The 14,003-nt window shown below is 48.7% G+C and overlaps 1 protein-coding gene across 1 annotated transcript in view; it reads left to right on the top strand.

Annotated features, from left to right (window-relative positions):
- The window catches only part of LOC311133166 (kinesin heavy chain-like), a gene marked incomplete at both ends in the record, with an annotated part of 162,871 nt that overhangs the window by 127,425 nt on the left and 21,443 nt on the right, over nucleotides 1–14,003 (top strand). Inside the window, 5 exons of the mRNA XM_084166607.1 lie at nucleotides 8,082–8,199; nucleotides 8,541–8,605; nucleotides 8,817–8,926; nucleotides 10,180–10,281; nucleotides 13,787–13,847. Of these exons, the coding sequence (XP_084022733.1) occupies nucleotides 8,082–8,199; nucleotides 8,541–8,605; nucleotides 8,817–8,926; nucleotides 10,180–10,281; nucleotides 13,787–13,847 (456 nt within the window). The remainder of the gene's footprint in view (nucleotides 1–8,081; nucleotides 8,200–8,540; nucleotides 8,606–8,816; nucleotides 8,927–10,179; nucleotides 10,282–13,786; nucleotides 13,848–14,003) is intronic.

The raw sequence follows: 14,003 nt of genomic DNA, 5'->3' as shown, positions 1-14,003 counted from the left end.
ATAGTTTGTTAACAAGAAATTTGTGGAGTGGTTGAAAAACAAGGTTTAATGACTCCAACCTAAGTGTATGTAAACTTCCGACTTCAACTGTAGATATGCTCATGCTATTTAAGTTTAGTGCACACAGTGGACTTCCTACTAGGGCACACCGCCTCAGTGCTAACAGTATAACTCTGGTTCATAGGCACACGGTTACTGCATACAATAGCTATGGGATCAGCAGAGGCATTCAGGGCATTTAGAAGGACAGAAATTAGGTGACTTATATTGTGTCTTCCAACACCCCTGGGATAATGTACATTTGCTGAAGCATTATGACAACTCAGCGACACAATGTTAGGGATTAACTGAGCTGGGCTTGGGTCATTGATAAGTCATTGTCTCAATGCAGCCTTATAATGCAGTTGCTGTCACGGTTCAGACAGACGACCAGAGGACCACAATTGCGTCACACCAGAAAGTTTATTAAACTTAAGGGAAAAGGGAAGTAGGGAGTGAATGAAGGCTCCAGGGGTAACAGGGATCCCGTCCAATGCGCTGGGTCTGTGCCCCCCCCAGTGGCAGCGATGCGTCCTATGAAGCCGGTGGTGGGTGGTCCAGAAGTCCTGGGGGGGGGAGACACAGACACAACAGGGCGGAATGAAACCAGGCAGCAGTACAGTTCAAGGGAAACCCAAAATACGTAGTAGCAAGGCAGAAGGCTGGTCAGAGTTACCGGGATTGAAGAGTAGTCAGGAGTCGTAATGGCAGAAGCAGGTCTGGATCTCCTGAGGCAGAAGAGTATCCAAAAAACAGGCAGGTCCGGGGTCACAAAACCAGGGTGAGCCAGAAGCGCGAGCAAACAGGTTCCGGGTGTGAGCTTTGCAGACGATCTGACACCGGAGAGCTGAAAGACAGGGCCTTAAATACTGGGAGAGGTAGTGGGTAATGCAGCGCAGCTGGCAGAGTAATTAGAGCAGAGCAGAGCAGGGACAGGTGGAGCTAGTTAGGCTGAGTAGAGAGAGTGGTGAGCAGAGTGGAAGAAAATAAAGGTGGTAACCCGGTGGAGTGAGAGGCCCATGACAGAACCCCCCCCCCAAGGGACGGCCCCAGAAGTCCCAAGAGCAACACCACGCCGGGCGGGAGGAGGGGAGCCGGAGGAGGGCTAGAACTCCTCCGAACGGTCCGAGTGAACGTCCTCATCCTCGGAGGAAGCCGGAGGGCCGTGGTCGGGAGATGGGACAGGTCCCGAGACAGGATCAGGCACAGGACAGGAAGCCGAGCGGGCCGGACGGTTAGGGACCCCTCTGGGGCGGCCCCTACGGATGGCAGGTTGATCAGGATGCCGTTGGTGGAAAGCGGTGATGAGAGTCCTATCCACAATCCGACTAGCTGGCACCCAGGTCCTTTCCTCAGGTCCATAGCCCTCCCAGTCAATGAGGTACTGGAGACCCCTACCCCTCCGTCTGGACCGAAGCAGGCGGCGGACGGTGTAAACCAGACCACCATCGACGAGCCGTGGAGGAGGAGGACCAGGCGCAGCAGGGACCAGCGGACTCTCATGGATGGGCTTAATCTTAGACACATGGAAAGTGGGGTGCACCCTCAGGGAATTAGGCAGTTGGAGCCGGACAGCAGTTGGGCTAATCACTCTTATGATAGGGAATGGGCCAATGAACCGAGGTGCCAGCTTCTGCGACTCCACCCTGAGTGGCAGGTTCTTCGATGACAACCACACCCTTTGACCAACATGGTAGGTGGGAGCAGGAATTCTCCGACGGTTGGCCCCGGTAGTGTAGCTGGCAACGGATCTGAGGAGTGTGGCTCGGGCTTGTGACCAGGTGCGGCGACATCGACGGGCAAAAGCAAGTGCAGATGGGCAAGTAACCTCCTCTTCCTGGCTGGCAAATAGAGGAGGCTGGTATCCATAAACACATTGGAAAGGGGACATACCGATGGCAGAGCAGGTCAGAGAATTGTGCGCGTACTCCACCCATGTCAATTGCTGCGACCAGGAGTGGGGGTTGCGTGAAGTCATGCATCGCAGTGCCTTCTCGAGCTCCTGATTAGCCCGCTCTGACTGCCCATTGGATTGGGGATGGAATCCGGAAGTCAGACTGACTGTGGCTCCCAGCAGGTGACAGAACTCCTTCCAAAAAGCGGAGGAGAATTGTGGACCACGGTCAGAAACTACATCCTTTGGCAGTCCGTGGATCCGGAAGACGTGTTCCAGGACCACCTGGGCGGTCTCCTTGGCGGTTGGGAGCTTGGGGAGGGGAATGAAGTGTGCCATCTTGCTGAAACGGTCAACGATGGTGAGAATGACGGTCATGCCACTTGAAGGGGGCAGCCCCGTGACAAAGTCAAGGGCGATGTGAGACCAGGGACGTCTGGGCACAGGCAGGGGCTGCAGCAATCCGGCTGGGGGCTGGCAGGACGACTTGTGTTGGTTGCAGATGGGGCAGGCTTGGACGAATTCCCGTACATCCTTCCTCAGAGAGGGCCACCAGAACCTCTGGGCGAGCAGGTTGTAAGTGCGGGTGGAGCCAGGGTGACAAGCTAGGCGGGAGTCATGTCCCCACTGAACGACCTGGGACCTCAGGTCTTCGGGGACAAAAAGGCGGTCAGCTGGGCAAGTGCTGGGACCTGGCTGGTTACGGAGAGCCTCCAGCACCTGTTCCTCAACAGCCCAGGTCAGAGCTGCAACGATGCAGGGACTTGGCAGAATCGACACAGGGTCCTTGGAGGGGGTGTCATCCTTCTGGAATTGACGGGAGAGGGCGTCTGGCTTGGTGTTGCGTGATCCAGGCCGGTATGACAGAGTGAAATTAAACCTGGTGAAGAACAGGGCCCAGCGGGACTGCCTGGAGTTCAACCGTTTGGCCGTGCGGATGTACTCCAAGTTCTTATGATCGGTCCAAACGAGAAATGGAATGGTGGACCCCTCCAGCCAGTGACGCCACTCCTCCAAGGCAAGCTTCACAGCCAGCAGCTCACGGTTCCCTATGTCGTAATTGCACTCAGAGGGGGACAACCGACGTGAGAAAAAGGCACAGGGATGGAGCTTCCTATCCTCCGCAGCCCACTGAGAAATCACAGCACCAACTCCCACATCCGAGGCGTCCACCTCCACAATGAATTGCCGGTCCACATCAGGCATCTGGAGGATGGGAGCGGAGGTGAACCTCACCTTGAGGGTACTGAAGGCTTTGTCGGCTGCTGGGGTCCAGGTGAAGGGTTGCTTGGTGCTGGTTAGAGCAGTGAGAGGGGCAGCAACGGTACTGTAGTTCCGGATAAACTTCCTATAGAAGTTAGCAAACCCCAGAAACTGTTGCAGCTTCTTTCTGTTCTCCGGAACTGGCCATGAAGTGACTGCTGATACTTTGGCAGGATCCATTTGGATACTGCCCTCTGCCACTATGTACCCCAGGAAGGCCACTGTCTTGACGTGAAACTCACATTTCTCGGCCTTGGCGTAGAGGGAATTCTCCAGAAGACGATGAAGGACTTGCTGGACATGGCGGGTGTGTTCAGACAGGTTTCTGGAGTAGATTAAGATGTCATCCAGGTAAACGAAGACAAACTTGTTTAACATGTCCCGCAGTACATCATTCACTAGAGCCTGGAACACAGCAGGAGCATTGGTGAGGCCAAAAGGCATAACCAGATACTCGTAGTGGCCTGTTGGTGTATTGAATGCGGTTTTCCATTCATCTCCCTCCCGGATCCGCACTAGGTGGTAAGCGTTTCTGAGATCCAACTTGGTAAAAACAGTGGCTCCCTGGAGCAACTCAAAAGCAGAGGTGAGCAGAGGCAGAGGGTAACGGTTCTTCACTGTGATGTCGTTGAGTCCCCTGTAGTCGATGCAGGGGCGAAGAGATCCGTCCTTCTTCCCCACAAAGAAGAAGCCAGCACCAGCAGGAGATGAAGATGAACGGATTAATCCTGCGGACAGAGAGCCATTGATGTAGTCCTCCATGGACTTTCTTTCAGGAGCAGACAACGAATAAAGACGACCCTTTGGAGGAGCTGTTCCAGGGAGGAGGTCGATGGCACAGTCGTACGGTCGGTGAGGGGGCAGAGATGTGGCTCTTGCTTTGTTAAACACCTCTCTGAGACCATGGTAGCATTCTGGGACATTGGAGAGGTCAGGAGCGGAGTTAGTAGGTACTGGCCGAGGGGGTAGTGCGGCAGCAAGCAGGCAGGTTCGGTGGCAGTCCTCTCCCCACTCCCTGATCACCCCGGTCACCCAGTCGAGCTGAGGGTTGTGCCGGCGGAGCCATGGGTAACCCAGGATGAGGGGTTGGCCTGGAGAGGGGAGCAGGTGAAACTGGATAGTTTCTTGATGGTTTCCGGACAGACCCATCGAGACCGGAGCCGTGACATGAGTGACCGATCCGAGTAAGTGTCCGTCCAGTGCCCGGGCAGGAATAGGAGGTGTCAAACGGAGGTTCTCCAGTCCCAGTTGGCGTGCCAGCTTGATGTCCATTATGTTGGCTTCGGCGCCAGAATCCACCAGAGCAGCCAGGGTGTGAGTTGAGTCAGAGAGGCGGAGGTGAACTTGCAGCAGGGGTTTGCGGTCGGAGGACTGGATGGTCATTGAACTCAACCGGACTCCCCCTATGCCCGGTGAGCTTCGGCCCTTTAAAGGGCAGGTTACCACACGATGTCCATCACCTCCACAATAGAGGCAGAGGTTTGAGGTGAAGCGGCGCTGGCGCTCTGCAGGAGTGAGGGAGGCTCGCCCAATCTCCATAGGCTCAGACTGATCAAGCTGACCTGGGTGAGTGGCAGTAGATGACAGGAGCCCAGTCGGATCTCTCCGAATGCCGGTAGTAGGTGGACCTTGGCGCCCCCTCTCACGACGACGGGTCTGTATCCTTCTGTCGATCCTGACAGTCAGTGCGATGGCTTCATCAAGAGTGGAAGGCAGTTCATGGGAGACCAACTCGTCCTTGATATAGTCAGCCAAACTATGGAAGAACGCGTCCACCAACGATGGTGTGTTCCAAGAACTTCGTCTAGCCAGGGTTCGGAAGTCGATGGAATGGTCTGCGACTGTACGTCTGCCTTGTCGAATACTGAACAGTTCACGAGACGCCTCTGCGGTGGGTGAATCCAGGTCAAACACCTTCAGCATCTCCTCAGCAAACAGGTCGAAGGTTGCACATGCGGGGGTTTGACGTTCGAACTCTGCTGTTCCCCAGAGTCGAGCTCGGCCCGTCAGGTGAGTGATGGCATACCCAACTTTAGCCCCCTCCGTGGCGAAGGTCCTTGGCTGCAAGGAGAACTGAAGTCGGCAGCTAGTCAGGAATGGCCGGACCTGGGTTGAATCGCCGTTGAACCGCTCGGGGTTTCCAATCTTGGGTTCCGGAGCAGCGGCTGCGATGACCGGGGCAGGTAACTCGGGGGCTGGGCTGGTGGGCAGACTGGCTGGGGTAAGGTTGGTGAGGAGTTGAATGATCATGGCGAGTTGTTGTTGCTGCTGCTGGAACTGCTGCTCATGCTCATCGGTTTCCATGTCGGGGAAAGTGTGCGCTGAGTCCATAATGGTCAGATCGTACTGTCACGGTTCAGACAGACGACCAGAGGACCACAATTGCGTCACACCAGAAAGTTTATTAAACTTAAGGGAAAAGGGAAGTAGGGAGTGAATGAAGGCTCCAGGGGTAACAGGGATCCCGTCCAATGCGCTGGGTCTGTGCCCCCCCCAGTGGCAGCGATGCGTCCTATGAAGCCGGTGGTGGGTGGTCCAGAAGTCCTGGGGGGGGGAGACACAGACACAACAGGGCGGAATGAAACCAGGCAGCAGTACAGTTCAAGGGAAACCCAAAATACGTAGTAGCAAGGCAGAAGGCTGGTCAGAGTTACCGGGATTGAAGAGTAGTCAGGAGTCGTAATGGCAGAAGCAGGTCTGGATCTCCTGAGGCAGAAGAGTATCCAAAAAACAGGCAGGTCCGGGGTCACAAAACCAGGGTGAGCCAGAAGCGCGAGCAAACAGGTTCCGGGTGTGAGCTTTGCAGACGATCTGACACCGGAGAGCTGAAAGACAGGGCCTTAAATACTGGGAGAGGTAGTGGGTAATGCAGCGCAGCTGGCAGAGTAATTAGAGCAGAGCAGAGCAGGGACAGGTGGAGCTAGTTAGGCTGAGTAGAGAGAGTGGTGAGCAGAGTGGAAGAAAATAAAGGTGGTAACCCGGTGGAGTGAGAGGCCCATGACAGTTGCATAAGCAAGACTCAGTCTCACTCCCTAATGGAGCAAAAACAATCAGTGTTTTGTGTGATGTAGTTGAGGGATAGGCAACACAAAAAATCTGAACTAATCAGGAGGGGCCACACTGGCTCAGGGGTCTGCATCCCCACATCCATCCCCACACATGCAGTCAGAGCCGGCTGTAGCCTTTTGGGTCCCTTAAGTTAATTTTTGTTGGTGGGGCCCCCACCTTGCTAGCAAACCCTCTTGACAGCAGAGAGAAAACATTTATTTTGCTGTTTTTAAGCAAGTTTGCTGCAATTCTACACATTTTGCCATGGTGCAGAGAGATAAATGTGCAGTTTTACAGCTAATTTCTTGAAATTGTACACATTTTGCCATGGGGCGGAGAGAAAAATTTGCAGTTTTACAGCTAATTTCTTGAAATTCTACACATTTTACCATGGGGCGGAGAGAAAAATGTGCAGTTTTACAGCTAATTTCTTGAAATTCTACACATTTTGCCATAGGGTGGCGATAACTGTTTGCAGTTTTTCATATGACATCTGAGTGAGAGTGACTAACAAAATCAATAGGGGCCGTGGGCTGCATGCTCCCTAGCATAGCCACTAGCCAGACTTGATGAAAAAGAACACTACTACTGACTGCCTGTCTGCCTCCTGCTTAGCCAATGTTTGCAATGATGATGAAAAACGATCATTAAATCGCTAATTAGACTTCGTGTCTGTATCTTGCTTGTGTTTGATATGCTGCCTATATGGCTGCATGTAACTTCCCATTTGAGTTTTACATTAAGGCAAAAAACTATCTGTGAGTTTGTACAAACATGGTGATCATGTATTTTGTGTACAATGTAAATAGCTGCATGTAGCCTAAATCCTCTCCTGAAAAAATTACATGAAATAGTTATAGTTAGAACATTTCGACCATTTCCTTTGTGTACAACATGAAGTTTGTAGGCTACAGCAAACAAAGGTGTTCATCGCTGATCAAGGAGGGGAAGTGGCAGCAGAGCACTGAGCAGCAGCGGAGTGGGCAGAGGAGTGGGAAGCAGCTACATAAAAAACACATCCTTCAGAAATCTCTGTATCTTTAGCTGCGGCATATCGTGTTTCCAGAAAATCGGGTTTCGCAGCCACTCTGTAGATAAAATACAACGTATGTTACAACTTTCCCCGGTCTCCCCTTGCTAATAGTGAGCGCCCAACTTTCAAAACATTTCCATCACTCTTCCCTACCAGCGAATCAAGGAAATTCTGACGAGCACGACAATGTTTGAGGATATTTTTAGTAAAGGACAGTAGTTAACTAATGTTACGAGAAAGGTAGGAAGCCCAGGTTTCAATAGGCGATAATATATTATTATGTCATGAAAGGAGTGTGGACATTTGGTCTGGTGATGCAGTTTAATGCGGTGATGGAATGGAAGCTGATACTGTAATTATGAGTTTTTTTACTCCGCTGGTCTCTGAAGGAAATTATGAGTCCTCATTGTACGAGACCGAGTCAAGACCGAGTAAAAAAATGTCTGACTTCGAGACAAGACCGAGACACTCAATATGTGGTCTCGAGACCAGACTTGAGACCTACAACACAGCCATCAAGTAATATATTTCAAACAAATACATGTCATTTCTGAAAATGGATATATAACGTTTGGGAATGAAACTCTTCATTTAGTCTGAGTGCACCTTTCAGTTTATTCTGGAGAGCTTAGTCATTGAATTGGAAAGCTAATTTGCCCCGATGCCAGATGTGTGGATGTTACCTTGTGCTTTCATTCAAGTATCTTCCTGCACCTCATTATCTTGGGTGTGCGGTTGATTCCCATTGGTCAGAACATTGGTGCTAACATTGGTGGTATCATTGATTGTGTTTTGTGTGTGCAGCATGAGGCAAAGATCCACTCCCTGACAGAGTACATGCAGAACATAGAGCTGAAGAAGAGACAGCTGGAGGATAACTACGACTCTCTGAGTGAAGAGCTGGCTAAACTACAAGCACAAGGTAAAACTCCTGGCCCACCTGACTATAGAACACACTATACACCCTGACAACACAGTATAACTATGACTCTCTGAGTGAAGAGCTGGCCAAACTCCATGCCGAAGGTACATTAGTCATCCCGATGGCTACAACATAGTACAGAGCAGAGTGTTAAACTGAGTTTTAAACTGCAGGTGCAAAGTAAAACTTCTGGCCCAGGGTACATGACTCAATGACTCACTCTACAATTAGTGCAACACTGTGTATGCATTCCAGCGAAGGTGAAATGACCAGTGAAATGACAGTAAAGTGACTAGCTATTCAGGCGTACTCTGAAATGCAAATATTTGTGTGTGTTTCAGAGAGCATGTCAGAGGTGACAAAGGGAGAGAACCAGACGGACATCAAGGAGTCTGCTGATGTTAAGGTAACTATGGTTACTGACTGTGGGAAAGGGGGGGGGAATGATGCAATTAGCATTAATCAAATAGCTGTATTTTTTATGAGTGTGTGTGTATTAATCATTGTGTGTATTAAACGTTGTGTTTGTGTGTGTGTGTGTGTGTGTGTGTGTGTGTGTGCGTGTGTTTCTCCCTGTGTGTGTGTGTGAGTGCTAACTGTCTCTCTCCCTGTCTCAGAGGGCTATGGAGCAGCAAATGGAGTCTCACCGTGAGACACACCACAAGCAGCTGGGACGTCTCCGAGACGAGATCAATGAGAAACAGAAGATCATTGACGACCTCACTGAGTCAGTACCTCTCTCCCCTCCATAACCCTCTATCCCCCTCTCCCACTCTCCTCCTATGTCCGTTTGTCACTCTCTCACCCTTCATCTCCCTTTCACAGAGTAAGGACCTTCCTCTCCTCCTCATCTTCCTCTCTCGCTCCCTTTCCCTCTCCTCCTCTTCCTCTCCCCCTCTCCCCCTTCGACCCCCTCTCATTGTCATTCTCTACTCTACCTCACAGTGTCACCTCGCAACATAGCCTGCAGCTGTACTGCTGTGTGTGACGACCTCAGTGAATCACTACCTTCACCTCCTTCTTACTGTCAGTCTCTAACCTTGTCATGCTCTGTCATGCTCTGCATCTGTACCGCTGTCCTCTCTCCCTCTCTGCTCCCTCACTTCATCTCCCTCTCATTGTCATTCTACCTACCCTACCTCACAACGTTACTTCCATCTGTACATTTCTGTACTAGTGTGAGGGTCACGAAGATCATTGACAACCTCACTGAGCCAGTACCGACCTCTCCCTCTCTCTCCCCTCCTCTCTCCCTCTCTCGCCCCTTCTCTCTCCCTTCATCTCCCTCTCTTTGTCATGCTCACAGTGCTACCTCAGTCACAATATAGCAGCTGTACTGCTGTGTGACGACCTCCCTGTCAGTACCTTTATTTCGTCCTACTTGTTATTCTTTACCCTACCTGTTATCCAGACAACATAGCATCTGCCTGCATATTTTAACACGCCGTGAAGCATTTTGAGCACCACATGTTGAAGAATCACCTATAGAATCTCTAAATGTCTACCCAGAATCTCAGCCTCAAGTTTGATCTTTTATACGTTCCTATCCCATTTTGTTATAAGAGCATAGCAAGTGCATATCTATTGCATAAATGTATATATTCATTATATACACTTTAGATATAAAATCCAATATTGTGTCCCATTTATGACCATTTCATGACCATTATGGCCATAAAATGGGAAGTAAATGTATTTAAAATGTTGTAATGTTAACCCCCTAGAAGTCTATTAACATCAGACTGTTCCTCACAGCATCTACTCTCTCTGTCTTTGCCCTCTCTCCACCCTCCTCTTCACCCTCCTCTCCTGTCCATCAGTCATAACCAGAATCATTTTCCTTGAGCCAACATTTGTCATAAAATGGGAACTAAACGTATGACATTTGTGGTAAAGTTAACCCCCTGGTGATCTAGACTAGGAAGGCTACACCAAACTGTTTCTCATGTCTTGTCCTCCTTCCTCTTCTGTCCTGATCAGTCGCAACCATCGTCTTCATCTGGAGTTGGAGCTGCTGAGGAGCGACTTTGACCGTCTTAGGAGTCAGGAGCACCACAAGACACTGCAACTGGAGGAGCTGACGTAAGTCACACACACACACACACACCGTCTCAGGAGACCCTGCAATTCACTCCCTATACTCTTAGAAAAAAAGGTGCTAAGTAGAACCATATAGGGTTCTTCGGTTTGTCCCCATAGGCAAACCCTTTTATTGTGCAAGGTAGAACCATTTGGAGATGGTTCTACCTAAAACCCTCTATGAAGGGTTATTCATAGAACCCTCTATAAAGGGTCTACCTAGAACCCTCTACAGACGTAGGATCTTATTTTAAGCCAGTTTGCTACAGCAGGAAAATAATCCTACAGCCACAGGAAATAGGAATTGTTATGTGGATTATAATTAATGGAAATTTTTTCTTAGGGTTGATACATTTTTCGGTAGGGCAAATCAAGTCTGACATTTTGAAGTGGAAATCCTTATGAAGTTACAAACTTTAGAAGCCTTTTTAAACCTTGTTTGCATTTCCTGCTGTGCAGGAAAAGTCTCAGTAAGAAAATAGTGTTCAAATTAAGATCCTACATCTGTTCTTCCCAGAACCCTCCATGAACGATTCTACCAGCTTTATTTGCATATTTATGATAATACTGTACATATATCATTTCAGGGCCTAGTTATACCCTAACACAGTGGTCAGAAACTCCTGGTTTACAGGTCATGTCAGGCCTGCAAGTCCATTATGCTGACTTGCAAAGTGATGTGTAATTCCGATTGGAATCCAGCCAGAGTGAGGATATCCAACAATAGACCCTTTGCTAAGCCCCGCCCCAGAATTTTGGGCCACCAACAGCAGCGCTCCAATGTATAGCAACTTTCGTCAAGTCCGACACCTTGGACAAGCTCCCATTTGAAACACATGAAAGCAGTGGGAAATACGGATAGTTCTCTTTTTTTTAAATAGTGGCTCAGCGGTCTAAGGCACTGCATCGCAGTACTAGAGGTGTCACTACAGACCCGGGTTCGATCCCGCGACCGTGAGACCCATGAGGCGGCACACAATTGGCCCAGCGTCGTCCGGAGGACGCATGGCTCTCGACTCCCATACGGGAGTTGCAGCGATGGGACAAGACTGTAACTACCAATTGGAAATCACGAAATTGGGCAGAAAAGGGGTAAAAAGTACAAAAAATTAAATAGAAAATAAGGTAAAAATGAAAAAATAAATTGTGAACAGCTTGTGGCTGGGGTGTGTGGGGTCCTTGATGATGCTTCTGGCCTTCTTCGGCACCATTTAGAGTAGACGTCGTGGATGGGTGGGTGCATGGTCCCAGTGATGTACTGGGCCATCTTCACCACCTGCTGGAGGGCCTTGCGGTCGTGGACGGAGCAATTCCCGTACCAGGCTGTGATGCAACCAGTCAGGATGCTCTTGATAGTGAATCGGTAGTATTTGGAGAGGACTTGGGGTGCCATGCCGAATTTCTTCAGCCGCCTTAGGAAGTAGAGACGCTGTTGCGCCCTCTTGACAAAAGTGGTGGTATTGTTGTTCCCTGTCAAGTCCTCGGTGACGTGGACACCGAGGACCTTAAAACTGCTGAGACTCTCCACTGCAGTGGATGTTCCCTCCTCTGCTTCCTGAAGTCAACAATCAACTCCTTTGTTTTGCTGACGTTGAGGGAGCAATGCCAGTTCACTTACCTCCTCCATATAGGCTGACACAACACTCTCTCATTGGTGCGCTAACACTAAGTCATAGGTGCACTCTTAGAAAAAAAGGTGTTAAGTAGAACCATACAGGTTTCTTCGGTTAGTCCCCATAGGGGAACCCTTTTTGGTGCTGGGTAGAAACCTTTGTAGAGGCTTCTATCTAGAACCCTATATGTAAGGTTCTTCAAAGAACCCCCTGTATATGGTTCTACCTAGAACGCTCTAGGAAGGGTTCTGCCTAGAACCCTATATGAAGGGTTCTACCAAGAACCATTTTATCATCTAAAAGTTCTTCCTTCAACCGTTCTTCTATCGAGAACCCTTTTATTTTTGGAGGTTTCTTCCTAGAACCCTCTTTGAACGGGTAGAACCCACCATCCTTATTTGCCTTTAAAATGTAATTATTTATGACAATACATTACATATATCATAAGGCCTTTCTTTGAGGGTATAGTTATACCCTACACAGTGGTATTAGGACTCTCCTGGTTTACAGGCCACATCAGGCCTGCAAGTCACATTATGCTGGCTTGCAAAGTGATGTGTAATTCCTATTGGAATCCAGACAGAGTTAGGATAGCCAACAAGTGGAATTGTTCATCACAAGCAACCTGCATTCAGATTGACTACTAGTGTAGGGAAGATTAAATACTGACACTACCTTAATCATCTAAACTGAAACAACCATCTCAGTAACAGGTGCAACACATCCAATTGCTAACAGATTGGATTAGTTTAGAAAACTAACAGATTAGATGAGTTTAGAAAACTGTATGTTATTTATCTTTGTGTAGCATAATATTAATCAACCAGTCAAAACCACAGATATTACAGTAAAACAAACAATTCAGAAAATCTCCCTGCAATAGAGCATGCTGGGAAATATTATATATGGTTCTATGTAGAACCCTTCTTGCCTTTCAAATAACTTTCTTCCAAAAACGGTTCTTAGGATGTTAAAGGTTCTAGTTAGAACCTTGTCTTCCAAAAAGGGTTCTTCTAATCAAAATTGTTCTTGGTAGAACCCTATTCCTCTGCAGATAACCCTTTTGGAACCTTTTTTTCTAAAAGTGTAGGCTGACAGCAGCTATAACCAATCACACTTAACTCTGGTTATTAACACCAATACTGGGGTTACACCACTGAGTGTTAATTGAACTCTTTACAGAGTTAATTCAACTCCTGAATCAACACTAGTTAACACTGGCCAATTTGCTGTGTACCATACAATACACTGTAAAAACGGTACTTAGGATAAAAAGTTCAAGGTTGAACCATTTGTCTTACAAAGAACCCTCGTCTTACGAAAAGGGTTCTTCAGATGAAAACGGTTATTGGTAGAACCCTATCCCTACGCAAATAACCCTTTTTTCTAAGAGTGTACCCCACAGCCTTAGTCCAAGAAGGCCTTTCACTTGACATAGGCAAGCCGGGCACAGCCGGTTGGTTCACTCTGCACCTCTCAAGTGAAACACTCTTAACCCTTCGATGTTTGCAGAGCTCCCAACACATTGCTTCCACCTTACAGATCAGTCAACATTGAAGGGTTAGGGCCAGGGGGGTAGGGAGCGAATTGAGGCCAGCTGTTTGTTTATTTACCATTCTGACTGACCACCAAGAACCCTTAACATTTAGCTGACTGAACACAATCTGGGCCACACACACACACACGCACACACACAAAGTAAACAAACAAAACATGCTCTGGGCTAAACACACTCTAAAAAGACTGTGTGGTAGCAGCCAAAACATAAACTTGTGTTTATAATGCATCGGCCTACATTACATGTTGTCTATAAACACAGAAAAAAATTAGGTTATTAATGTGTTACTGAATGTGATTGATGTATGTATGTATTTGCTCTTTCCCCGTTTTGCCAGATTTCTTCATGAGCGCCACGAGCAGTCTAAACAGGACCTTAAAGGACTGGAGGAGACTGTGGTGAGTATCTATCTTCCTCCCTCCCTCACTCCCGCTCTCCCTCTCTCCCTCTCTCTGTCTCACTTTCTCTCTCGCTGACATTCAACTGAATCCGCTGTAGGAGAATTTGATCACGATTCACTAATGCACCTCCTCTGTCTCTTTGCCCACACTTTG

This window comes from Coregonus lavaretus (genome assembly GCF_964263955.1).
Source record: "Coregonus lavaretus genome assembly, chromosome: 8".
NCBI classification, from domain to species: Eukaryota; Metazoa; Chordata; class Actinopteri; order Salmoniformes; family Salmonidae; genus Coregonus; species Coregonus lavaretus.
This window is presented reverse-complemented; position numbering and strand designations above follow the sequence as displayed.